Here is a 25,589-nt window from a genome sequence, read left to right as displayed (position 1 = left end):
CAGGGTTTCGCTATGTTGGCCAGGCTGGTCTTGAACTCCTGACCTCATGATTTGCCTGCCTCAGCCTCCCAAAGTGCTGGCATTGCAGGCATGAACCACCAGGCATACAGCCATGAGTTAATTTTTTTAGCAACCATGCCACCTGCCATGACTGCTTTCTCAATAGTATACACATATTCAGTGAACAGGGTATGCCTGTATACACTTGGAATTTTGCATTAAGTCCATGTCTTTCTTTTTTTCTTTTTTTTTTTGAGATGGAGTTTCACTGTTGTTACCCAGACTGGAGTGCAATGGCACGATCTCGGCTCACCGCAACCTCTGCCTCCTGGGTTCAGGCAATTCTCCTGCCTCAGCCTCCAGAGTAGCTGGGACTACAGGCGCGCACCACCATGCCCAGCTAATTTTTGTATTTTTAGTAGAGACGGGGTTTCACCTTGTTGACCAGGATGGTCTCGATCTCTTGACCTCATGATCCACCCGCCTCAGCCTCCCAAAGTGCTGGGATTATAGGCGTGAGCCACCACGCCCAGCTAAGTCCATGTATTTCTATTCAAAAATTTATAATTTCATTTAAAAAAAAATCACAATTAGGTTTTTTTAATATAACTTGATAAATTGATTGCCAAGTATATTTGGAATAGTAAACATTCAAGAATAGTCTAAATCTGAAAAGAGAAATAAAACAGAGTAGACTTATTCTCTCAGACTGAAATACTATATAATAAAGATGTATAACTTAAAAGTGTAGTTAAGAATAGACAAATCAATAAAGGCAGACCCACGCATATATGGAAATTTTATATAAGCTACGGGTAGCATTTTAACCTAGAAACAGATGAGCCATTTAATGAATGTAGGTGATACCACTGGTCATCTATAGGAAAGCAAGAATTAACTTGGTTTTCCTTCCATTCCCTGCCTCTAGAAATAATAGAATGTCCATGTCACAGAGTTGTTACTATCTTACATGGTTGTGCAAAATAATAAAATATATTTATGTGTAAAAAATATGGACGGATCTTCAGACCATAAAGTAAAAAGAGTAGGTCACAGAAAAGTATATACAGCACAATCCTATTGTGTGTGTGTGTGTATGTGTGTGTGTGTGTGTGTGTGGAGGTTGAGGAGACAAACCCCAAGCTGCAAGTGCACGTGTGTATATGAATACATATGCAGAGAAAAACAACCTGGAAGTATGTGCAACAACTGTTTCCATGGTTACGAGGAGGAGAATAAGAGCTGGGTAGAGCTGTGGGAGCCATTATTCTTTTTGTATGTTTGGTTTTTTTTCTGAGACAAAGTTTCTCTCTCGTTGCCCCAGCTGCAGTGCAATGGCACAATCTCGGCTCACTGCAACCTTCGCCTCCCAGGTTCAAGCAATTCTCCTGCCTCAGCCTCCTGAGTAGCTGGGATTACAGGCATGCATCATCATGCCCAGCTAATTTTTGTGTTTTTTTAGTAGAGACAGGATTTCCCCATGTTGGTCAGGCTGGTCTTGAACTCTTGAACTTGTGATCTGCCCACTTGGCCTACCAAAGTGTTAGGATTACAGACATTAGCCATTGGGCCTGGCTCCAGCTAATTTTTGTATTTTTAGTAGAAACAGGGTTTCACCATGATAGCCAGGCTGGTCTCAAACTCCTGACCTTAGGTGATCCACCCACCTTGGCTTCCCAAAGAGCTAGGATTATAGGTGTGAGCCACCGTGCCCAGCTGGGAGCCATTATTCTTTATTCCAAGCTTTCATAGTGGCTTAATTTAAAAATAAATAATACTATCAAACAGTCACATGGAAAATATTATATAAATTGTAAATCACTAAAATTATGTGGTTATTTAATAAATCAATCTTTCTTTTTTTTTTTGAAATGGAAGTTCACTCTTGTTGCCCAGGTTGGAGTGTAGTGGTGTGATCTCGGCTCTCTGCCCCTCCCAGGTTCAAGCAATTCTCCTGCCTCAGCCTCCAAAGTAACTGGGATAACAGTCATACACCACCACGCCCAGCTAATTTTTGTATTTTTAGTAGGTTTTACCATGTTGGTCAGGCTGGTCTCAAACTCCTGACCTCAGGTCATCCGCCCGCCTTGGTCTCCCAAAGTGCTGGGATTACAGGTACGAGCCACTGGGCCCGGCCAGAGGTTTTTTTTTTTTTTTTAAATTTAAAAATGTTTTTCCGGCTGGGTGTGGTGGCTAACACCTGTAATCCTAGCACTTTGGGAGACCAAGGTGGGTGGATCACCTGAGGTCAGGAGTTCAAGATCAGCCTGGCCACCATTGTGAAACCCCATCTTTAAAAAAAAAAGTTTTTCCTTTCTTCTTTCTGAAAATCTTGGCTTTCCAGGGTAAAAAATGTTTTTCTTAAAGACGCAGGTTTTGCTATGTTGCCTAGACTGGTCAAAGACTACTGGGCTCAAGGGATCCTCCCACATCAGCACACAGGTACCTGCCTTTCAACTTGCTTTTTGGGAAATTTTTCTACCTCCCGGTGTTGGACTGGGGCAGTGGTTCTCAAAATGTGGTCTGAGAAACCCTAAAGGTCCCTGGTGCAATTTCAGGAGGTCTGTGAAGTCAAAACTATTTTTGAAATAATATTGATATGTTATCTGTGTTTTCCTCCCATTCTTTCATGAGTTTACAGGAGATTTTCCAGGAAAGAAAGAGGGCCATGAAGTTAATGAGATAGATGGGGCTAGGGGAAGTAGCAAGACTCTTCACTGTCTAGCTTTCTTCTTGTATTTTAATCTTTAAACCATAAGAATGTATTACCTATTAAAATATACACATTAGAAGATCTTACAGGTGAATCCTTATATAATCTCTGGATATGGGAGGTCTTTTGGTTGCTTTGAGTGATGGAGAAGTGGAGCTGTGGCTCCACCCAGGGCCATGTTATATGACAGAGAAATAAACTTGCTGTTATTGGAGCCACTGAAATTGTCATATCAGCCTAACTCATGACTAAACTAATATAGGCTTCAATGTCATCTCCTCCTCCTCCTCCTCCTCCTCCTCCTCCTCGTCCTCGTCCTCCTCCTCCTCCTCCTCGTCCTCGTCCTCCTCCTCCTCTTCCACTTCGAGAGAGAAAGAGAGAGAGTCTCACTCTGTGGCCCACGTTGGAGTGAGATAGTGCAATCTTGGCTCACTGCAACCTCCAACTCCCGAGTTCAAGTGATTCTTGTGACTCAGCCTCACGAGTAACTGGGACTATAGGTGTGTGCCACCACACCTGGCTAATTTTGGTATTTTTAGTAGAGACAGGGTTTCGCCATGCTGGCCAGGCTGGTCTTGAACTCCTGGCCTCAGGTGATCCACCTGTCTTGGCCTCCCAAAGTGCTGGATTACAGGCATGAGCCACTGCACCAACCAAATGTCTCTTGATACAGCTCCCTGCCCGCCCTCCACCAATTATGTTATTATAGAAAAGTAAATAAGCATTCAAATAGATTTTATAAATCTATAGATGTCCATATGTATTATTGGGTGCCTTCATCTACCTGAGGTGCAATAACAAAGTACCATAGACTGGGTGGCTTGAAACAACAGAAATTTATTTCTCACTGTTCTGAAAGCTGGAAACTCCCAGGTTCTAGCCGATTCCATTCCTGGGGAAGACACTTTCTGGCGTTCAGACAGCTGTCTTCTCCCTAGGTTCTTACATGGCTATTTATTTATTTACTTATTTGGTGTGTGCCTGTGGAAGACAGACCATAGCTTTCGTTCTCTTCTTTTTTTTTTTGAGATGGAGTTTCACTCTTGTTACCCAGACTGGAGTGCAATGGCGCTATCTCGGCTCACCGCGACCTCCGCCTCCTGGGTTCAGGCAATTCTCCTGCCTCAGCCTCCCGAGTAGCTCGGACTACAGGCACGCACCACCATGCCCAGCTAATTTTAATATTTTTAGTAGAGACGGGGTTTCACCATGTTGACCAGGATTGTCTCGATCTCTTGACCTCGTGATCCACCCACCTCAGCCTCCCAAAGTGCTGGGATTATAGGCGTGAGCCACCGCGCCCGGACCCCTCGTTCTCTTCTTATGAGGACATCAATTCTACTGGATTAGGGCTTGTGATAAAATAAATATATATTTGATCTGTGTCCCAGTTTCTGACACAGAGCCCCTAAACTTGTAATTTCCTGAGTGATAAGGGTGCTTGGAGTATCTTTTGTTCTAATATTTGGTCTTTGACCCTGGTTGCAGATACAAGAACTTCTAAAACTGTGGGAATTTCCTCGGGGATGGGGTGAGAGCAGTGCCTTTTATTATTCATAATAAGCACCTTTTAACCATAGAGGATTTGTGGGAATGAAGTGACTTGTGGGATGGAATCTGGTTACCAGAAAGACCAACACTTGGCTGGGTACAGTGGCTCATGCCTATAGTCTCAGCACTTTGGGAGGTTGAGGCGGGTGGATCATGAGGTCAGGAGTTCAAGACCAGCCTTGGCCAAGATGGTGAAACCCCGTCTTTAGTAAAAATAAAAAATTAGCTGGGCGTGGTGGTGGACGCTTGTATTCCCAACTACTTGGGAGGCTGAGGCAGAGAATTGCTTGAATGCAGAAGGCAGAGGTTGCAGTGAGCTGAGATTGCACTCCAACCTTGGCAACAGAGCGAGACTCTGTCTCAAAAAAAAAAAAAACAGATTGACATTTGACTGGGATGGTTGGAACTTTCAGCCCCACCCCCCAGCCTCTGAGAAGGGGAGGGGGCTGGAGATTGACCTAATCACTACTAACAATTTAATCAGTTATGCCTATGTAGCGAAGCCTGCATAAAAACCCTAAACGATGGAGTTTGGAGGGCTTCCAGGTTGATGAGCACATGGAGGTTGGGGGAAAGTGGTGCCCTCAGAAGGGCATACAAACTCTCTGTACCTCCTCCCCACCTCTATCCCTTACCCTACACAGGGCATCTCTTCCATTTGGCTGTTCCTGAGTTTCATTCTTTATAATAAACCAATACAAATAAGTAAAGTACATTCCTGAGTTCTACGAAATGTTCTAGCAAATTATCAAACCTGAGTAAGGGGTTGTGAGAGCCCCCGATTTGTAACCAAGTTGGCTGGAGGCACTAGGGGCCAGGGACTTGCAATTGGCATCTAAAGTGGGAGGCAGGCTGGGTGCAATGGCCTCTTATCCCAATTCTTTGGGGGGCTGAAGCAGGAGGATGGCTTGACGCCAGGAGTTCAAGACCAGTCTAGGAAACAGTGAGAGCCTATCTCATTAAAAATAAAGAAAAAATAAAGTGAGGGGCAGTCTTTTCAGACTGAACCTTTAGTCTGTAGATTCTGATGTCAACTCTGGATAGTTAATGCCAGAACTGAATTGAGTCTTTGGACATCTAGTTGGTGTTTGCAGAAAACTTGAGAATTCCTTGGTGTGGAAAACCCATACATCTGGTAGCCAAAGTGTTCTGAATATAGGAAAAAAAGTGGTTTCCTTTTACAGCCCCACTCTGATGACCTCATTTAACTTTATTCCTAAAGACCCAAATACAGTTGCATTGGGAGTTAGGGCTTCTATATATAAATTTGATAGTGGTGGGTGGGGAAGTGGGCACAATTCAGTCCAAACCTTTTGGTTAAAAGCTTACTAAAATTATTTGTATTATAATTTCAAGGATGTATTGCAGGTATATCTGTATAGAGTATATTTACATAGATTCTAAAAAGATGCTCCCTTGGCTGGGCGAGGTGGCTCATGCCCAGCAGTTTGGGAGGCCGAGGCAGACAGATCACCTGAGGTCAGGAGTTCTAGACCAGCCTGGCCAACATGGCAAAAAAACACATCTACTAAAAAAAATTACAAGAATTAGCTGGCAGGGTGCGGTGGCTTATGCCTGTAATCCCAGCACTTTGGGAGGCCGAGGCAGACAGATCACAGGGTCAGGAGTTTGAGACCAGCCTGGCCAACATTACAAAATCCCATCTCTACTAAAAATAGAAAAAATTAGCCAGGCATGGTGGTGGGCACCTGCGATCTCAGGTAGTCGGAAGGCTGAAGCAGCCACCTCACCCAGCCTCAAAAATGATTTTCTTAAGCTTCCCTGGAAGTTCTAGAATTTCCACCCACGAGCATTTTTTGAGGGGTGGGATGAGAAATCTCACTAGCATCTAATGCTTTTATTCTCCTTGCTGAAGTCCTTCTCTTCGAGTCCAGACGGTTTTGATCTCCTCCCTCACAGGTGGTGGTAGTGGTGCAGTTAAGGAACAGCATGTCATCCAATTAGGCAGAAGCATAGGATGGATATGGGAAAGCAGAGACATCAGGCAGGAAGATCAGATGGTAATAAAATTGTGGAGAGCTTTGGATGCAGTGGAGAGTCACAGAAAATTATGAGACAAGAGAGGAACATAGGTTGAGAGCTATAATTAAGGAAGAATAATCTATTGGTAGTGTGGATCTTTCTGAAATATATTTGAACACACTTTGTAGGGCAACAATATCCAAATAAAGAAATTATATGATTAAAAAAATAGGCTAGGCATGGTGGCTCATGCCTATAATCCCAGCACTTTGGGAGGCCCAGGCGGGGTGGATCATGAGGTCAAGAGATCGAGACCATCCTGGTCAACATGGTGAAACCCCCGTCTCTACTAAAAATACAAAAAATGAGCTGGGCATGGTGGCGTGTGCCTGTAATCCCAGCTACTCAGGAGGCTAAGGCAGGAGAATTGTTTGAACCCAGGAGGTGGAGGTTGCGGTGAGCCGAGATTATGCCATCGCACTCCAGTCTGGGTAACAACAGCAAAACTCCATCTCAAAAAACAAATAAACAAACAAAAAAAAGACGTGGTGGCTCATGCCCGTAATCCAAGCACTTTGGAGGCCAAGGTGGGCGGAGCACCTGAGGTTGGGAGTTCAAGACCAGCCTGACCAACATGGTGAAACCCCTACTTAAAAAAAAAAATAATAATAATAATAATAAATTCATTTTCTGGACTTGAAGTCCCATATACGTGAACAAAGTACAAGGTACAATTGTTTTACTCATGTGAAATTAGAAGGCTAAAACGATGGAAGATAATTTCCTGTAAATCCATGATGATTTGAAAAACTTCAACCTAGTGGCTTTGATCAAATTACATGGAATTGTTTCAAAATTAGTGTATTCAATTTTACCTCTTAGTTTTCCTTCTCTATCACCACTATCTGAGGAATAAGAGGGACTTACCTTTAGTAGGCTTGAATCCTGTATACCACCTAAGTAATGAAGTTTTAGCATATTAAGGGAGTTGATTTTGAATGCAAAATTAGCATATTAAGGCAGTTGATTTTGAATGCAAAATTTCCATTCCTAGCATGTGATTTTCAAGGTGCAGTTTCTTTTTTCTTTTATTTTCTTTTACTTTTTTTGAGATGGACTTTCGATGTTGTTACCCAGACTGGAGTGCAATGGCACAATCTCGGCTCACCGCAACTTCCACCTTCTGGGTTCAAGCAATTCTCCTGTTTCAGCCTCCTGAGATGCTGGGACTACAGGCGCGCCCCATCATGCCCAGCTAATTTTTATATTTTTTTAGTAGAGACAGGGTTTCACCTTGTTGACCAGGATGGTCTTTATCTCTTGACCTCGTGATCAACCCGCCTCGGCCTCCCAAAGTGCTGGGATTATAGGCGTGAGCCACGGAGCCCGGCGATTTTTTTTTTTTTTAATAAAGACGGGGTTTCACCATGTTGGTCAGGCTGGCCTTGAACTCCCGACCTCAGGTGATCCACCGGCCTTGGCCTCCAAAGTGCTTGGATTACAGGCGTGAGCCACCGCGCCCGGCTCAAGGTGCAGTTCCAAAAATATACAAAACGGTTTCAATTCTGGGGAAGGAGGGTTGAACTTTGGGGTGGTTGTTTTAGGGGATAACAGTTAAGTCTGAATTTTGAAGGAACTAAAACAAAGGGAACAGAGTGTGCAAAGCAGAGTGGCCTTAACATTGCTGCAGCACGAAGCATGAGAGTAGCGGCGACTTCAGCTTGGGAGGCATATACCACCGAATCATGGAGGGATTTGTGAATGGGTGGACATGTGGGATAGACTTCTGTTTCTGGACCCACCTAGGTCAGAATCACTTGAGATGCTGTCAAAATTGAATAACCAAATAACCGAGGTGGACCAATCACCTGCTTTTCATTAAGCTTCTCAAGTGATTCTTATGCAAACTAGGTTTAAGAGCTACTTCCGTGCAAACAAACAAACAAACAAAAAAACCCCAAAATCAAGCTTAAACTAGAACCAATGTGAGGGGTGGGGAAAGAGCCGTTGAAGGCATGTGATTAAGGAAAAGAACCTCTCACTTGAGGCCTACGGAGACTGTGTTTAAGAGAAGGAAGGTTAGACTCCCTAGACCTCCCCCATTGCCATCCTACAGTCTCCAGGAAAATTGTGATTTTAGCAAAGCCTTTTATGACCCATCACATCCTCCTCTAAAGTCCAGTACCACTTCATTCGTTTTGAGAAAAGATATTTATATGCACTTTTTAAAGTTAGTGTGTACAAAAGCTTGTTTTTTCCACTCCGTTTCTATTCAGGGTCCTTAAAAGCTGCGCCATTTTTTGAATGAAAAATGTGCGTAACTTCTGATGTCACTGTAGAGAGGTAAGGGAGAAAATAAGAATCTTGAAGTTATTTATTATTTGGGCATAAGTATTGACGTTTATTTTTACTTAATGACGCTATATTTATGCAATAAAAACATTTCCCAATTTTTATTAATTCCTGGGAAAAGGAACCACTTTTGTTCACCTAAAAAGCAAATCACTGGCTTTAAAAATTAATTTCACCTTTTTCATTGGGGAAACAGTTTAAAAATTTCCAACTTGCACTAGAACTTCCCCCCTTATTCTTAATGCTCATTCATTCTAAAGACGAGTAAAACTAGGTTGCAAAATCCATGCTGCCTCTAGACTACCTCTTGCACACAGTATTTTAAAAAATTCTTCTCTTGTTTGCTCTTCGGTACCTCCACTCCTTCCTCCTGTGACCCTCCCACCCTATTTACTCCTCCTACAAGACCCGGTCTCCAGTATTAAAACTAGTTTTCCAAGCAGTTATTTAATTAACGGCATGGAGTAGACAAGCGGGGTCCCACCCCGTAGGAGGAGCTAACACCGCGGACCGAATCAGGGGTCTGGTCGTTAACAAACGAACCCTTAATCTTTTCAGAGGAGGAAACACACACAAAGGCCCAATCAGAGGCCTCGGTTCCAGGAGCCCGGAGAGGGCGGGGCTGGGCAAGCACCTCCCACTTCCCAACCTCCCGCCTGCTCCAGCAGGCCCCGCCCTCTCGCCAGGCACGGCCGCTATTGGGCGGCGCGCTCCTCGCCGAAGACTCAGTTGCTGGGAGAGGGAGGGCGGGGGCGGGGCCTGAGGTGGGCCGGGGGATGAAGAGAAAGGCGGGGAGGCGAGGGCGGGCTGGGCGGATTCGACGAGCGCCGCGGCGGTTGGCGAAGCGGCCGGGGTGCAGCCTCCCCGGTGCGAGGAACGGTCTCCGCTGACAGATCCCCTTCTTCCGGCCGCGCCACTCGGGAGGCGGATCCCGGGGGCCTGAGGAGGCTTCCCCCGCCCGCCTTGCTCTCACCTCCTTCGCTGGCGCTGCCGCGGGTCCACCGAGCGGCCTCTGAGGAGCAGCCGCAGGAGGAGGAGGAGGTCGTCGGGGGCGGCGGGCGGAGACCGTGCTCTCGCTTCCCCGGCGGCGGCGGGGGCAGGACAATGGAGGTGGCGGTGGAGAAGGCGGCGGCAGCGGCGGCGGCGGCCTCAGCGGCGGCCTCTGGGGGGCCCTCAGCCGCCCCGAGCGGGGAGAACGAGGCCGAGAGTCGGCAGGGCCCGGACTCGGAGCGCGGCGGCGAGGCGGCCCGGCTCAACCTGTTGGACACTTGCGCCGTGTGCCACCAGAACATCCAGAGCCGGGCGCCCAAGCTGCTGCCCTGCCTGCACTCTTTCTGCCAGCGCTGCCTGCCCGCGCCCCAGCGGTATCTCATGCTGCCCGCGCCCATGCTGGGCTCGGCGGAGACCCCGCCGCCCGTTCCTGCCCCGGGCTCGCCGGTCAGCGGCTCGTCGCCGTTCGCCACCCAAGGTGAGAACCGGCCGCGGCCGCGGGGGAGCCTGGGGAAGGGGCTGGAAGGGGGCGGGCGCCCTTGTGCGGCGCGACCCGCTGTCACGTCGCCGCCGCCCGGGGAGCGCGGCGGGGGAGGGGCGAGCAGGAGGGTCTGTGCTGGCGACGGTGACATGGAGGGCCCGCGCTCTGCGGCGTGCCGCGCTCGGCCAACAACTTCCCCGGGCCCTGTGGACTTGGTTGCGCCGCCGCCGCCGCGGCTGCTCCGCGTTCTCTGGAGCCGAGCGGCCGGTGCCGCCCGCACTTTCGCAGACCTCTGTCCGAGTCTCCTGCAGCCAGAATCTCGGGTTCTTTGCCGGCTGCAGCCAGTTAACTGCCACCCGCCAGCTGCCTCCGCTAAGCTTTGTGCAGGTCCATATGATCCTGATCATCTCGTCTATATCCACGTTATTTGAGCTGGAGGGGGGAAGGGAGGGATGAAGATGAAGTGATGGTGACTTTCTTTGATGATTGCAGATAGGATGTCATTTATTTGTCTTGCATGTTTGGGGCTCTACCTTAATGAGTTTCCAGTTCTCTCCTCTCTCCTCTGCTGGGGACAAAGGAACCAGGAGACGTTGTTTTGTTTTGTTTGTCTCTTTCAAAGGTTTTATTTTGAGACAGTAAAGAGAACTAGTACAAAATGATTTGGAGGGCAGGGTTTTCTGGTATTTTATAGACAAAGCTGGAAGTTACTGTTCTCTTTGTGCTGTTTTTTGCTGTAAAATGAGACTTTTGACAGGTAGTTCTCATTGCTAACGTTAACAGGTTTGAAACATTTAAAGTAAGTTTAAGTAAGTACAGTTTCGGGTAGAACACTTGCAGGTTTTTTTAAATTTTATTATTTCAAATGTTTGAGCACCTCCTTTTAAAAAATAGTGTAACTGGAAAAACATTTTTAATACTTTACAGAGGGAATCGTTGATTTAGTTTGAAATAAAATGCTAATTAAGTAATTACACTAGGTCAAGGGGTGTATGAAATGGATACTTTAAATAGATTGTAGCCTGCGACTCATTTATTTAACTGCATGTTACCAGCCGTAACCACTTACAGGAGACAATTTTCCATAGGTCTCCGTTTCTTCGCTCTTGGCAGGGAGATACTGACTGCCTTTTGTTTCTATTTTTTCATGGATAGTCTCTAAAGAGCAGCCTTGTAAGATACACTGTCTTCCACCAGAGCAAACGGCAGGGTAATAAGGTTAATGTCTCCCCCTGGAGCAAAAGGGTAGGCATGCTTACTGCCCATTTTAAAAGATTAGGGTTCCCTAAGCTTACGGTTCCTCTCCTGTAGAGAAGGAACTGCCTGGATAGATGTCAACTGGCTCTCTTAACTTTGCCCAATAGGAACCTGGAGTTTTCAGAACTAGTGCAAAAATCTTGATGTTTTGGCTTATGCTGTTCCTGTGAGTTAAAAAAAACTGCCCTTTGTCTCAGACCCTTGAGTGTCTTCTGTCACCCTCCATGAAACTGGTAAGGTTATTTTTTGGCTTGCAAGTTGGACATATTCTCAGATCGTTCACACTGTTTTGCTCTGAAGAGGTCCACGACTGGAAAGTTTGTACAGGTGAAAACTTAAATCTTAATTCTTACTTCTTAGACGTATTTTAAGATTTCTTTTTTTTGAGACAATCTTGCTTTGTCACTCAGGCTGGAGTACAGTGGTGCGCGTGATCTCAGCTCACTACAACCTCCCCATCCGGGTTCAAACTATTCTTGTCTCTCAGCTGGGCACCACCACACCCAGCTAATTTGTGCATTTTTAGTAGAGAAGGAGTTTTGCCATTTTGGCCAGGTTGGTGTCGAACTCCTGACCTCAGGTGATCTGCCTGCCTCGGCCTCCCAAAGTGTTGTGATTACAGGAGTGAGCCACCCTGTCTGGCCTCTTCTATTTATATTTTAAATGGTTAAACAGGCTAGTAGCCAATTAAGATCTGAACTGTGCATAGATTATAGAATTTTGATGTATTGTTTGCATCATGGCCATGACATGTGCACTTGAATTAATGAGAACATGGGTCATAAAGTTCTCATTCTAAATTCTGAGACAGGTTTGGGATTCCATATTTCTCAAAATGTTGTATGTAATTACAATCCGAGTTTTTTTTTTTTTAATTTTTATGCTGTATTGTAAGCAAGAGTTAAAAGAAAACATTCAAATTGGAAGATGTTTTTGTTTTTACACTAAAGAAAAAGGTTTTAACAAATTATACTTAAAAATACACCTCTAAAAGGATTAGTAAATTAAAAATGCTATCCTGAGTCTTAGGGATGGGTATTTTCTCCCTTTCTCTCTCCTTGTTTTTATACTTACTTGTTTTAATATTAGCTGAAGCAAAAGTTTAGACATTTCTTAATGAAGTAACAGGTTCATTTGATCAAATCAGTTCTACATTTTCCTAATAAATTGTGAGTACAAGCATCATGAGTCAAGTAATATTTATTTATTTATTTATTTTTTTGAGACGGAGTTTCACTCTTATTACCCAGGCTGGAGTGCAATGGCACAATCTTGGCTCACCGCAACCTCCGTCTCCTGGATTCAATCAATTCTCCTACCTCAGCCTCCCAAGTAGCTGGGACTAGAGGCTGCGCCACCATGCCCAGCTAAGTTTTTTATATTTTTAGTAGAGACGAGGTTTCACCGTGTTGATCAGGATGGTCTCGATCTCTTGACCTCATGATCCACCCGCCTCTGACTCCCAAAGTGCTGGGATTACAAGTGTGAGCCACCGCGCCCGGCCGAGTAATATTTATTACACAAGGGTAAGCAGGTAGTTGGGATGGAGAACTGTGAGCATTGGGGTAAAATGATAGGAAATGGTGGGGAGTGCAAGCAGGAGGCAGACTCTGCTTAGCTATAGCAGTTTGTCATGTGGGTGCAGGGCAAGTATTAAAGAATCTTTTATTTAATGCAAAGTCTGAATCTGGATTTTTGAACAAAGTTTTTCTAGTGTTAGACATTGTCAGGTAATTAAAAATGTGTGAATATTTATACACATAAATATGTATGCACACAATTACTTTATGGGCCCATGGCCAAACAATAGGTTATGAGGCCAAATATGTTATAGTTCATATACTTTGTAGATTTCAAAAACTGGAGATTTTCAAACGTTAACACTACTAGAATCACCTAAAAAAAATTTAGATTTTGGCTGGGCGCAGTGGCTCACATCTGTAATCCCAGCACTTTGGGAGGCCACGGCAGGCAGATCACAAGGTCAGGAGTTGGAGACCAGCCTGACCAACATGGTGAAACCCCGTTCTACTGAAAATACAAAAATTAGCCATGTGCAATGATGCACGCCTGTAATCCCAGCTACTTGGGAGGCGGAGGCAGGAGAATCGCTTGAAACCTGGGAGGTGGAGGTTGCAGTGAGCCAAGATCGTGCCACTGTACTCCAGCCTGGGCAACAGAGTGAGACATCTCAAAAAAAAAAAAGTTAGATATTTAGGTTTCTCCCTCCTGAAATGCTGATTCTACCTAATCTGGCATAGTTTCGGAATTCTAGAGTACAATATGGTTATACTCCAGAGTTGTTTCTTTAATGCAAGCAGTATTCTAAAACAGTTTCTGATCTAGTTTCCCTTTCTATAAAATACTTTTTCATGCTTTGTTATCCTAAATTAATTACATTTGAAAAAAGTCCTTCCTAATACATTTTTCTTACAAAAGTAAACATAATGTTTGAACTGTTTTAAAGGAGAAGTAAAATGAAGCAAATAACAGCAGAAAGTTATAATTTATAAATGCTCAGACAAAATATCCCTAGCCACCAAGTCCCCATTGAGAACATTTGTTTAAAATCTTGGTTTTACTGTCCTTTTTTGTCAGCCCACATGTTGGATGGGATGAGGGTAAATGACTACAAGCTAAAGTTGGATGACTTCTTCAGTCTTGACTGTCATTTTCTTAGTATGCAGTTGTATCTAAGAAAGGGGCAAAACTTCAGGAAATGGATTTTCTTTTACGTACATTAAGAAAACAGACTGATCTTAGAGAAATGTTAGGACATTGTGTAGTATTTTGTGTTGTTAATGTACTGTTCAGCTCACGAGTAGCAAACTCTGAGAGTTTGAGAGCATTTTTTCTCTCCATACCTAAAAGACAATATTGAAGAGTTATTTTTAACATACTGAGAACATAGTTGTGAAAGGTATCAAATTATTTGGCTAGAGAGGGTAATATATAAGACTAAATCCCCCGGCCGGGCGTGGTGGCTCACGCCTATAATAATCCAAGCCTTTGGAGGCCAAGGCGGGTAGATCACCTGAGGTCAGGAGTTCAAGACCAGCCTGACCAACATGGTGAAACTCAATCTCTACTAAAAATGAAAAAATTAGCTGGATGCAGTGGCAGGTGCCTGTAATCCCAGGTACTCAGGAGGCTGAGGCAGGAGAATGACTTGAATCTGGGAGGTTGAGGTTGCAGTGAGCTGAGATTGCGCCACTGTGCTCCAACCTGGGCGACGGTGAGACTATGTCTAAAAAAAAAAAAAAAAGGTCTATGTAATCTGTCAGTTCTATACATAGTTTATTCACCTGTTGGTAGAAATCAATATTTTTTTTAGTTTGGGGCTATTACGAATAAAACTTAGAGGTATTTGTAGAAAAGTCTTAATGTGGATACACTGTCATTTGCCTGAGTAAATACTTGGAGTTTATTGTTATTATGATAAATGTATGTTTACACTGGTGTACTGCTTTATACTCCCTCTAGCAGTTTCCTCCAAAGTTGGTTCACACTCTCCCCAATTTAGGTATTGTCAGTCTTTTAAACTTCTTTTGTTGTTTGAGTTAGTCTCATACTGTTGCCCAGGCTGGAGTGCAATGGTGCCATCTTGGCTCACTGCAACCTCAGCCTCCCAGGTTCAAGCGATTCTCTTGCCTCAGCCTACAACAATTTTTTTGCCTACCCCGAGTTTACTAAGATTTTCTTCACTTTTGAATCCAGCGTTTTTATAGTTTTAGCTTTAAAATATGAACCCATAATCTGTTTTGTGAGTTATTTTTTTGTGTGAGGTTGAGGTTCATGTTTTTTTTAAACTATATGTTAAAGCACCATTTATTGAACAGAGTAATTTTTCATTATGTTATTTTGGCATTTGTATGACTTGTATATACAAATGCCAAAATAATACATAATTTTATACAAAAATCAACCATCTGTGTGTGGTCTGTTCTTTATTGATTTGTCCATTCAGCTAATACATAATGTTTTTTGATTACAGTACTCTGCTCAGCAAATTTTGAAATATGACAGTTTGTTCTTTTTTTCAAAATGATTTTGATTCTCCGAAGTCATTTGCATTTCTTTATACATATTAGAATCGGCTTTTCAGTTTCTACACAAAAATCTGTCATGGTTTTGATTGGAATTGCATTGAATCTAGATATCAATTTGGGTAAGGGGAAAATGTTTTTAACTATTGATTCTTCCAATTGGTGAATATGTTTTATCTCTTATTTAGATAATTTAAATTCTCAGCACGGTTTTATGGTTTTCATTTTAGCAGTCTTGTACGATTTTTGTTTAGATAGTATAAAAAATATTTTATAATGTTAAATGATTGTGTGCGCACGCACACGTGCATATTTATATATATATGTATATATATATTTGTTTTTTTTTTCTTTTTTTGAGACAGAGTCTTGCTCTGTCACCAGCCTGGAGTGCTTTGGTGTGATCTCTGCTCACTGCAATCTCTGCCTTCCATGTTCAAGCGATTCCTCTGCCTCAGCCTCCCAAGTTGCTGGGACTACAGGTGCGCACCACCATGCCCAGCTATTTTTTTTTGTATTTTAGTTGACACAGGGTTTCAGCTTGTTTGCCAGGGTGGTCTCCATCTCCTGATCTTGTGATCTGCCCACCTCGGCCTCCTAAAGTGTTGGGAGTATAGGCGTGAGCCACTGCACCTGGATGATATTTTTAAATTTTTCATTTTAAATTGTTGGTAGTATATTGAAATATGATTATTGGCTGCATCACATTATCTTGATATATTCAATCATTAAATATAGTAGGTTTTTGTTTTGACGATTCCTTAGCATTTTCTAGGTAGTTTACAGGGAGATAGTTTTACTTCTTTCTTTCTGTTCTTCATAATTTATGTCTTCTTACTGCATTAGCAAGGACTCCAATACAATATTGACTAGAAATTGAATTTCAGTGTTAAATGAGAGAGGATTTCCTTGCTTTATTCCTCATCTTAGGAGGAAAACAATTGTTCACCATTAATATGTTAGCTGTTTTCTCCCGTTATCCAAATGAAGAAGTTCTCTTCTGTTTTTAATATGCTGAGAATTTTTATTAAGACTGGGTGATGAATTTTGCCAAGTACTTTTCCTGTGTCTGTTGAAATGGTGCAATTTGTCTCCTTGTTTTGTTGTGTGTGAATTACATTGGTTTTTAGATGTTAAACCAATCCTGCATTCTTGAGATATACCTCACTTGCTTTTGCTATAGGTATTTTGAAGCTTTGATGAATTGCCTGCCCTTTTTTAAGGTGAAATGTTCTTTGTTTCCTATAATGGTTTGTTATGGTTTACTTTGTTATTGATGGCATTTTTTTTCATCTGTTCAAATGGTATATTTTTCCCATGCATTAACTTCTAACTTTTTTAAGTGTCTCTTGTATATAGCATATAGTTGTCTTGGTTTTTTATCCCAGCTTTTAATTTTTCCTTGTTTTAAATCCATTTGTATTTTGCATAATTGCTGGTATGTCAGGGTTATAAGACTGGCATCTTTTTATTTTCTCTTTGTTTCTGCTTGGCCTCCAGTATTTTTGCTCTTCTCTCAATCCCTTAGCAGCTACTCTCTGGTAAACTTCTCATGGACTTGTTCTGCACATGTGTAGTAGCCTTCAGCCAAGGACTTGACAAAACCCTTACATAGACTACTGGCACCCTTCCCCTGTTCAGCTCCCTTCTCCCAAGTGATTTGCCCTATATATTCCATCTGGTTCACAATCCCTGAATCTCTCTGGCTCCTTTGCTGTGTTCTGCGTTGGCTGTAGCTCCACTGAACCATGATCACACAATAGTCCTCAGTTAGAGAATCAAGATTTAGGGGGCTCACCTGAGCTTCTCTTTCCTCAGGGATCACAGTATTGCCTTTTCTCTTGCCTCAAGGATTACAGCATTGCCTTTTGTCGATTGTCTGAAAAGTTGTCTCATGTATTTGTCCTGGTTATGTACGGTAATTAATGGCAGGAAAGCTTGTCTTACTATTAGTTACTCTATCCTGCTGGAAAGTTGACGTGTGAAGAATGCTTTTTAATTTCATTGTACCTTTTTTATATACCCAAATGTGGGTAATTTGTAAACTTTCATTCTTAGGTCTCTAGGTTTCTCTTTTTAATTTTTTTTTTTTTGAGACGGGTTTTCACCATGTTGGCCAGGATGGTCTCCATCTCTTGACCTCGTGATCTGCCTGCCTCGGCCTCCCAAAGTGCTGGGATTACAGGCATGAGCCACCACACCCGGCCCTCTTTTTAATTTTTCTTCAAGAAGTTAAACTATCACCTAGATGCACAAGTTTCTCAAATTTCTTTGTGTAATGTAACCTTGACCTCTTTTGTTTTTTTTGCTTTTCCATTTTCTTAACAGTATCTTTGAAAAAGCAGAAATTTTTATTTTGATTAACTTCAATTTATCAGTTTTTTATGTTTTTTATGTTCTATTGAAAAATCTTTTTCTACCCCAACTTTATGAATATATTTTCCCATGCTTTTCTACTGGAGGTTTAATAGTTTACAACAATCTATGATCAATTTCAAGTTAGTTTTTATATTTTGTATGAGGTATGGGTCAAGATTCATTTTTTATTTCATTTTTGCCAATGGAGATATAGTTGTTCCAGCACCATTAATTGAAAAGAGTATCCTTTCTCTATTGAATTACCTTGGTGTTTGTTGAAAATATATTGTCCTTAGAAGTGTAGACCTAATTCTGAAGTCTATTTTTTCTACAACTCTAAATGTCTATTCTTTTTTTTTTTTTTTTTTTTTTTTTTTAAAGAAAGAAAGAGAAAGAGAAAAGGGGGAGAGAGGACGGGAGTCTTGCTCTATTGCCTGGGCTGGAATGCAATCTAGAAATAGGTATTAAAAACTTCTTTTATGCTGATGATTGTGCTTAACAGCGGAGACAGGAAGGAATAAGGAAAGAAAATAACAAACAGCCAACCAATATTTCGTTTAAATCTGTGAAATGCTGTGCAAGTGCTGAAGCGTGATTTGCTTCCATTTATGTGGTCACTTTCAAAATAAGTGTAATGTGATACTAAAAAAAAATGTATGTTCTGTGGACCTGGGGTGAAGAATACTATAAATATTCACTGAGTTTACTTGTTCCAGGTCTGAGTTCAAATCATAAATGTCTCTGTTAATTTTCTCTCATTGATCCGTCGAATATTAACAATGTGGTGTCAAATTCTCCCGCCATTAGTGTGGGAGTCCAAGTCTCTTTATAAGTCATTGAAAACTTGTCATATATCTGGGTGCCCCTATATTGGGTACATATATATTTATGATCATTGACTCCTGTTGTTGCATTGATCTTTTTATCATTATGTAATGTCCTTCTTTGTTTCTTTTAGTCTTGGTTACTATTGTAGTCTATTTTGTCAGAGATGAAAGTTACAACTCCTGTTTTTTTTGTTTGTTTGTTTGTTTGTTTTTTCTTTCCTCTCCATTTGATTGGTGAGTCTTCCTCCAACCTTTTGTTTTGAGTCTTTGTTGTCCTTGCTTATGAGATGGATCTGGATACAGAGTGCCGATGTGTTTTGACTTTTTAATTCAGTTTGTGTGTGTGTGTCTTTGATTGGGGCGTTTAATCCATTTAAATTCAGGATTAATATTAATATTTGTGAGTATTGTGATAATATTTTAATGTTGTCATTTAATGCTGGCTGGCTATTTTGCCCATTAGTTGATATAAATACTTCATTATGGAGATACTCTTTATCTTTTGGTAAGTTTTTGGGATGACTGATAGTGGTTGTTCCTTTCTGTGTGTAGTGTTTCTTTCAGAAGCTCTTGTAAAGCAGGCCTGGTGGTGATGAAATCTCTGAGTGCTTGCTTGTTCGTGAAAAATTTTATTTTTCCTTCATTATAAAGCTTAGTTTGGCTGGATATGAGATTCTGGGTTGAAAATCCTTTTCTTTGAGGATATTGAATATTAACCCCCACTCTATTCTAGCTTGTAGGGTTTCTGCTGAGAGATCTGCTGTAAGTCTGATAGGCTTCCCTTTATGGGTAACTTGACCTTTCTCTCTAGCTGCCCTTAGAATTTTCTTTTATTTCAACCCTGGTGAATCTAACAATTATGTGTCTTGGGGTTGCTCTACTTGAGGAATATCTTTGTGGTGTTCTCTGTATTACCTGGAAATGAGTATTGTCCCACCTTTCTAGGTTAGGGAAGTTTTCCTGAGTAATATCCTGAAGAATACTTTCCAGCTTGGATTCATTTTCTTCATGACATTCAGGTGCACCTATCAAACGTAAATTAGGTCTTTTCACATAGTCCCATATTTCTTGGAGACTTTGCTCATTCCTTTTTACTTTTTCTTCTCTAATCTTGTCTTCTCGTTTCATTTCATTAAGTTGGTCTTCGACTTCTGATATCCTTTCTTCTGATTGATCAATTCGAGTGTTAAAACCTGTGCATACTTCTCGGAGTTCTCATATAGTATTCTTCAGTTCCATTAATTCACTTATATTCCTCTAAATTGTCTATTCTCGTTAGGATTTCGTCAAATCTTTTTTCAAAGTTCTTAGTTTCTTTACATTGGGCCAGAACATATTCTTTTAACTCACAGAAGTTTCTTATTATCCATCTTCTGAAGCCTAATTCTGTTATTGGAATGCACTCATTTTCCATCAGGCCTTGTTCTCCTGTTGATGAGGAACTGTGATCCTCTGTAGAGGGAGAGGCATTCTGACTTTGAGTATTCACAGCCTTTTTACGCTGGTTTCTTCCCATCATTGTAAATTTATCCACCTGTCGTCTTTGTACTTACCAACTTTTGAATTAGGTCTCTTAGTGGACGTCCAACTTGTTAATTCCCGGGGCCGAAATGTGAGCAACCCACTGCGCTGGCTAAAACAGCGGCATCAAGATTCTTGATGCTTTTCTGTCCGGGAGTCTCCCGTCTGACTTCCCTTCTGAATCCCTTCTTCAATCAGCTCCAAACGTCGGCCAAAAGGGGAACCAGTCGCGTTTACTCTGCACCAAGAACTGCCGTGCCGGGGCACCGGCAAAACCGCAGAGCCGGCTACAAGAGTCGCGCTAGCGACCGGTGGGGCTCCTCCGCTGGGAATCTCCTGGTCCTTGTGCAAGAAAAATTCCTCTGAAAGTGTGGCGTCCTCTCATTCTCTGCGCTTTCTTTCACTGGGAGCTACAAGCCTGAGCTGCTAGTGGTCAGCCATCTTGGATCTCTCTCTACCTTGACCTCTTAATTTCTTTTTTTTTTTTTGAAACCGTGTCTTATGCAGTGGGGATCTTGGCTCACTACAACCTCCACCAATCAGGTTCAAGCAATTCTCTTGCCTCAGCTAATCCCTGAGTAGCTGGGATTATAGGCACATGCTACCACACCTTGCTAATTTTTTTGTATTTTTAGTAGAAACAGGGTTTTATCCTGTTGGCCAGGTTGGTCTCGAGCTGCTGACCTCAGTTGATCACTCACCTCTGCCTTCCAAAGTGCAGGGATTACAGGTGTGAGCTGCCATGCGTGGTCCCCTTTCTCAATTTTACTCCTGCATTTTGAACACATGCTTAAACCAGTAGTCTCCAAAATAGCATGACTGAATGCCATTATATTTTATTCTACAATGCCATTATAATTTATTCACTATGTCTGGTGAGTGATGTTATGTGCTATGTGATGTTAAGGAATTTTAATACGGGACAATGGTCATGTGGGAAAGGTCTAGATCGTTGTTTCATGGGGAAAATATACCATATTATGCGGTAAAATATCCACTAACACGAAGGAAGACATTAGAACTTCTTTTCAGAAATGGAGCTTTAAAGTACTTGATATGTAGTTTGTCACAGTCACATGAATAAGTATGTTAAGTGATTACATTTCACATATGCTGTATGGAGTATCCAGAGAGAAGGAATTAAGGCTGCCTCAAGCCCAAATGGTATTTGTGTGAGTTGGAGAAAAGAGTCCTCTTGACATATATGGGACCAAAGGTTGTGTGCCTTAGGAACTGGAATGTTGACCCACATTTGCCTGTAAGTCCCCCTTTCTCCACAAGTCAGGCAGTCCTTTGTACTGTATAACTACACAGCTGCCTTAGAGGCAATGGGATTTCGATACTGCAGATTCTGTTGTTTCTTTTTCCCTCATACACATTGTAACATAATTTTTATTTTATTTTGAGACAAAGTCTCGCTCTGTTACCAGGCTGGAGTGCAGTGGCGCAATCTCGACTCACTGCAACCTCCATCTCCTGCGTTCAAGCAGGTGAGACACCGTGCCCAGCCTTTGTAACATAATTTATATGTACTTGTATAAGTAGGTTTATGGGTTTTAATATCTGTTTTTAACCAAATGGCTGTCAAAACATAGATTATAGGTCAGGGCGCAGTGGCTGACGCCTCTAATCCCAGCATTTTGGGAAGCCGAGGTGGACAGATCATGAGGTCAGGAGTTTGAGACCAGCCTGGCTAACAGGGTGAAACCCTGTCTCTACTAAAAATACAAAACTTAGCTGGGCGTGGTGGTGTGTGCCTGGAATCCCAGCTACTTGGGAGGCTGAGGCAGGAGAATTGCTTGAACCTGGGAGGCGGAGGTTGCAGTGAGCTGAGACCATGCCACTGCACTCCAGCCTGGGTGACAGAATGAGACCCCCTCTCAAAAAAACAACAAACAACAACAAAAATAGAAGATTGTGGTAGGCCATTACCAGGCCTCTGGCATAAAACCCTTAATCTCATTTCCTAGGGAAGTCCCATATGGAGGCTGCTCACAAAAGCCCCTTAAGTTCAGCAGTTTGGGAAGTCCCGAAGTTGTAGGATATAGGACACATGTATAATAAGCATAAAAAGTGATCCTCAGTTTCAATTAACAACATAGAGACGGTTCCATTTAAGTCTGTAACTTCACCAGTTTTGAGTAGATGGATGTATCCCTGTCATTCTTGGGATTTGAGTATGCAGTTAGCTGACAAAGAGATGAGCTGGCAAGGAGATCCCTGTCCTATAGAAAGCTGTAGCTGTTATTGTCTCGTTTTGTGTTTCATTTTATCAGGTGTGTGGATTTGATGGAGCATTAATTTTTCACCAGCTTTAAATTATTTGAATCTTTGAAGTCTTATTTTCAGTTATGATAAGGATAGTATTCCTTTGCAAGTACGATAGCATTAAAGTGGCAGTGCTGGCACTTTATAGGCTCTTGCCAGTTTTATTGTAAAGTTAACAACTGATTATCTAACTACATCTAACAAGAAGTTGGCCTAAAAGTTCAAAATTAACAAGAATACTTTTTGAAATTGACTGACATCTCCATTACAAATGATGGACCATGCTTTAACTGTATACTTAAAGCATTAGTTGACAGTAGTGTGAAGCTATCTTGATTAGCGAGACATTTAAAAATATTTACTTCATCTTGATTTTATTCCTTGTATGTTTTATGCATATATGATTTATTATGTATAGGATATACTAGTACTATGGGATATGTATAATACATATTCAAATATTTTTGTCTAAAATGACAAACTATTATCTGAATTGCCTGAGTATTTTTGCTTTTGAACTAGTCTTTTTTTTTTTTTAATTGCATTTTAGGTTTTGGGGTACATGTGATGTGCAGAACATGCAAGATAGTTGCATAGGTACACACGTGGCAGTGTGATTTGCTACCTTCCTCCCCTTCACCCACATCTGGCATTTCTCCCCATGCTATCCCTCCCCAACTCCCCACCTCTGTCCCTCCCCTATTCCCCCCAATAGACCCCAGTGTGTACTGCTCCCCTCCCTGTGTCCATGTGTTCTCATTGTTCATCACTCGCCTATGAGTGAGAACATGAGATATTTCATTTTTTGTTCTTGTGTCAGTTTGCTGAGAATGATGTTCTCCAGATTCATCCATGTCCCTACAAAGGACACGAACTCATTGTTTTTGATTGCTGCATAATATTCCATGGTGTATATGTGCCACATTTTCCCAGTCCAGTCTATCATCGATGGACATTTGGGTTGGTTCCAGGTCTTTGCTATTATAAACAGTGCTGCAATGAACATTCATGTGCATGTGTCCTTATAGTAGAACGATTTATAGTAGACCGATTTATAGTCCTTTGGATATATACCCAGTAATAGGATTGCTGGGTCAAGTGGAATTTCTATTTCTAGGTCCTTGAGGAATCGCCACACTGTCTTCCACAATGGTTGAACTAATTTATACTCCCACCAGCAGTGTAAAAGTGTTCCTATTTCTCCACATCCTCTCCAGCATCTACTCTTTCCAGATTTTCTAATGAACGCCATTCTAACTGGTGTGAGATGGTATCTCAATGTAGTTTTGATTTGCATTTCTCTAATGACCAGTGATGATGAGCATTTTTTCATGTTTGTTGGCCTCATGTATGTCTTCTTTTGTAAAGTGTCTGTTCATATCCTTTGCCCATTTTTGAATGGGCTTGTTTTTTTTTTTTTTCTTATAAATCTGTTTTAGTTCTTTGTAAATTCTGGATATCAGCGCTTTGTCAGATGGGTAGACTGCAAACATTTTTTCCCATTCTGTTGGTTGCCGATTCACTCTAGTGACTGTTTCTTTTGCTGTGCAGAAGCTTGGAGTTTGATTAGGTCTCATTTGTCTATTTTGGCTTTTGTTGCCAATGCTTTTGGTGTTTTGGTCATGAAGTCCTTGCCTACTCCTATGTCCTGGATGGTTTTGCCTAGATTTTCTTTTAGGGTTTTTATGGTGCCAGGTCTTATGTTTAAGTCTTTAATCCATCTGGAGTTAATTTTAGTGTAAGGTGTCAGGAAGGGGTCCAGTTTCTGCTTTCTGCACATAGCTAGCCAGTTTTCCCAACACCATTTATTAAACAGGGAATCCTTTCCCCATTGCTTGTTTTTGTCAGGTTTATCCAAGATTGTATGGTTGTAGATATGTTGTGTTGCTTCCGATGCCTCTGTTCTGTTCCATTGGTCTATATATATCTCTGTTTTGGTACCAGTACCATGCTGTTTTGATTACTGTAGCCTTGTAGTATAGTTTGAAGTTCGGTAGTGTGATGCCTCCTGCTGTGTTCTTTTTGCTTAGAATTGACTTGGCTATGTGGGCTCTCTTTTGGTTCCATGTGAAGTTTAAGGTGGTTTTTTCCAGTTCTGTGAAGAAGGTCATTGGTAGCTTAATGGGGATAGCGTTGAATCTGTAAATTACTTTGGGCAATGTGGCCATTTTCACGATATTGATTCTTCCTAACCATGAACATGGAATGTTTCTCCATCTGTTGAGCTTATTTTTTTCGTTGAGCAGTGGTTTGTAGTTCTCCTTGAAGAGGTCCTTTACGTTCCTTGTTAGTTGTATTCCTAGGTATTTTATTCTCTTTGTAGCAATTGTGAATGGCAGATTGTTCTTGATTTGGCTCTCTTTAAGTCTGTTATTGGTGTATAGGAATGCTTGTGATTTTTGCACACTGATTTTGTGTCCTGAGACTTTGCTGAAGTTGCTTATCAGTTTCAGGAGTTTTTGGGCTGAGATGATGGGGTCTTCTAGATATACTGTCATGTCGTCTGCAAATAGAGACAATTTGGCTTCTTCCCTTCCTATTTGAATACCCTTTATTTCTTTTTCTTGGCTGATTGCTCTGGCTAGAACTTCCAGTACTGTATTGAATAGGAGTGGTGAGAGAGGGCATCCTTGTCTAGTGCCAGATTTCAAAGGGAATGTTTCCAGTTTTTCCCATTCAGTATGATATTGGCTGTTGGTTTGTCGTAAATAGCTTTTATTATTTTGAGATATGTTCCGTCAATACTGAGTTTATTGAGGGTTTTTAGCATAAAGGGCTGTTGAATTTTGTCAAAGGCCTTCTCTGCGTCAATTGAGATAACATGTGGTTTTTGTTTTTGGTTCTGTTTATGTGGTGAATTACATTGATAGACTTGCGTATGTTGAACCAGCCTTGCATCCCCAGGATGAATCCTACTTGATCATGGTGGATAAGCTTTTTGATGTGCTGTTGCAATCGGCTTGCCAGTATTTTATTGAAGATTTTTGCGTCTATGTTCATCATGGATATTGGCCTGAAGTTTTCTTTTCTTGTTGAGTGTCTGCCGGGTTTTGGTATCAGGATGATATTGGTCTCATAAAATGATTTCGAAAGGATTCCCTCTTTTTGGATTATTTGGAATAGTTTCAGAAGGAATGGTAACAGTTCCTCTTTGTGTGTCTGGTAGAATTTGGCTGTGAACCCATCTGGACCTGGGCTTTTTTTGTGTGGTGGGCTCTTAATTGTTGCCTCAACTTCAGACC

At 41.9% G+C, this 25,589-nt stretch overlaps 1 protein-coding gene across 6 annotated transcripts in view; it reads left to right on the top strand.

Moving 5' to 3' along the window:
- Nucleotides 1-9,408: 9,408 nt before the first annotated feature.
- The window catches only part of TRIM24 (tripartite motif containing 24), a 123,184-nt gene continuing 107,003 nt past the window's right edge, over nucleotides 9,409-25,589 (top strand). For 4 of the 6 annotated variants that reach the window (XR_013523768.1, XR_013523767.1, XM_035254649.3 and 1 more), the window contains exon 1: nucleotides 9,409-10,067. Coding sequence is in view for 4 of the 6 variants with exons in the window: in XM_035254649.3 (XP_035110540.3) it covers nucleotides 9,704-10,067 (364 nt within the window). In the remaining 2 variants the exon portion in view is untranslated. Of the gene's footprint in view, nucleotides 10,458-25,589 lie in introns of all 6 variants that reach the window. The other 2 variants (XM_078342115.1, XM_035254651.3) reach the window with 1 other exon arrangement.

This window comes from Callithrix jacchus, chromosome 11 (assembly GCF_049354715.1).
Source record: "Callithrix jacchus isolate 240 chromosome 11, calJac240_pri, whole genome shotgun sequence".
Taxonomy (NCBI): domain Eukaryota; kingdom Metazoa; phylum Chordata; class Mammalia; order Primates; family Cebidae; genus Callithrix; species Callithrix jacchus.
This window is presented reverse-complemented; position numbering and strand designations above follow the sequence as displayed.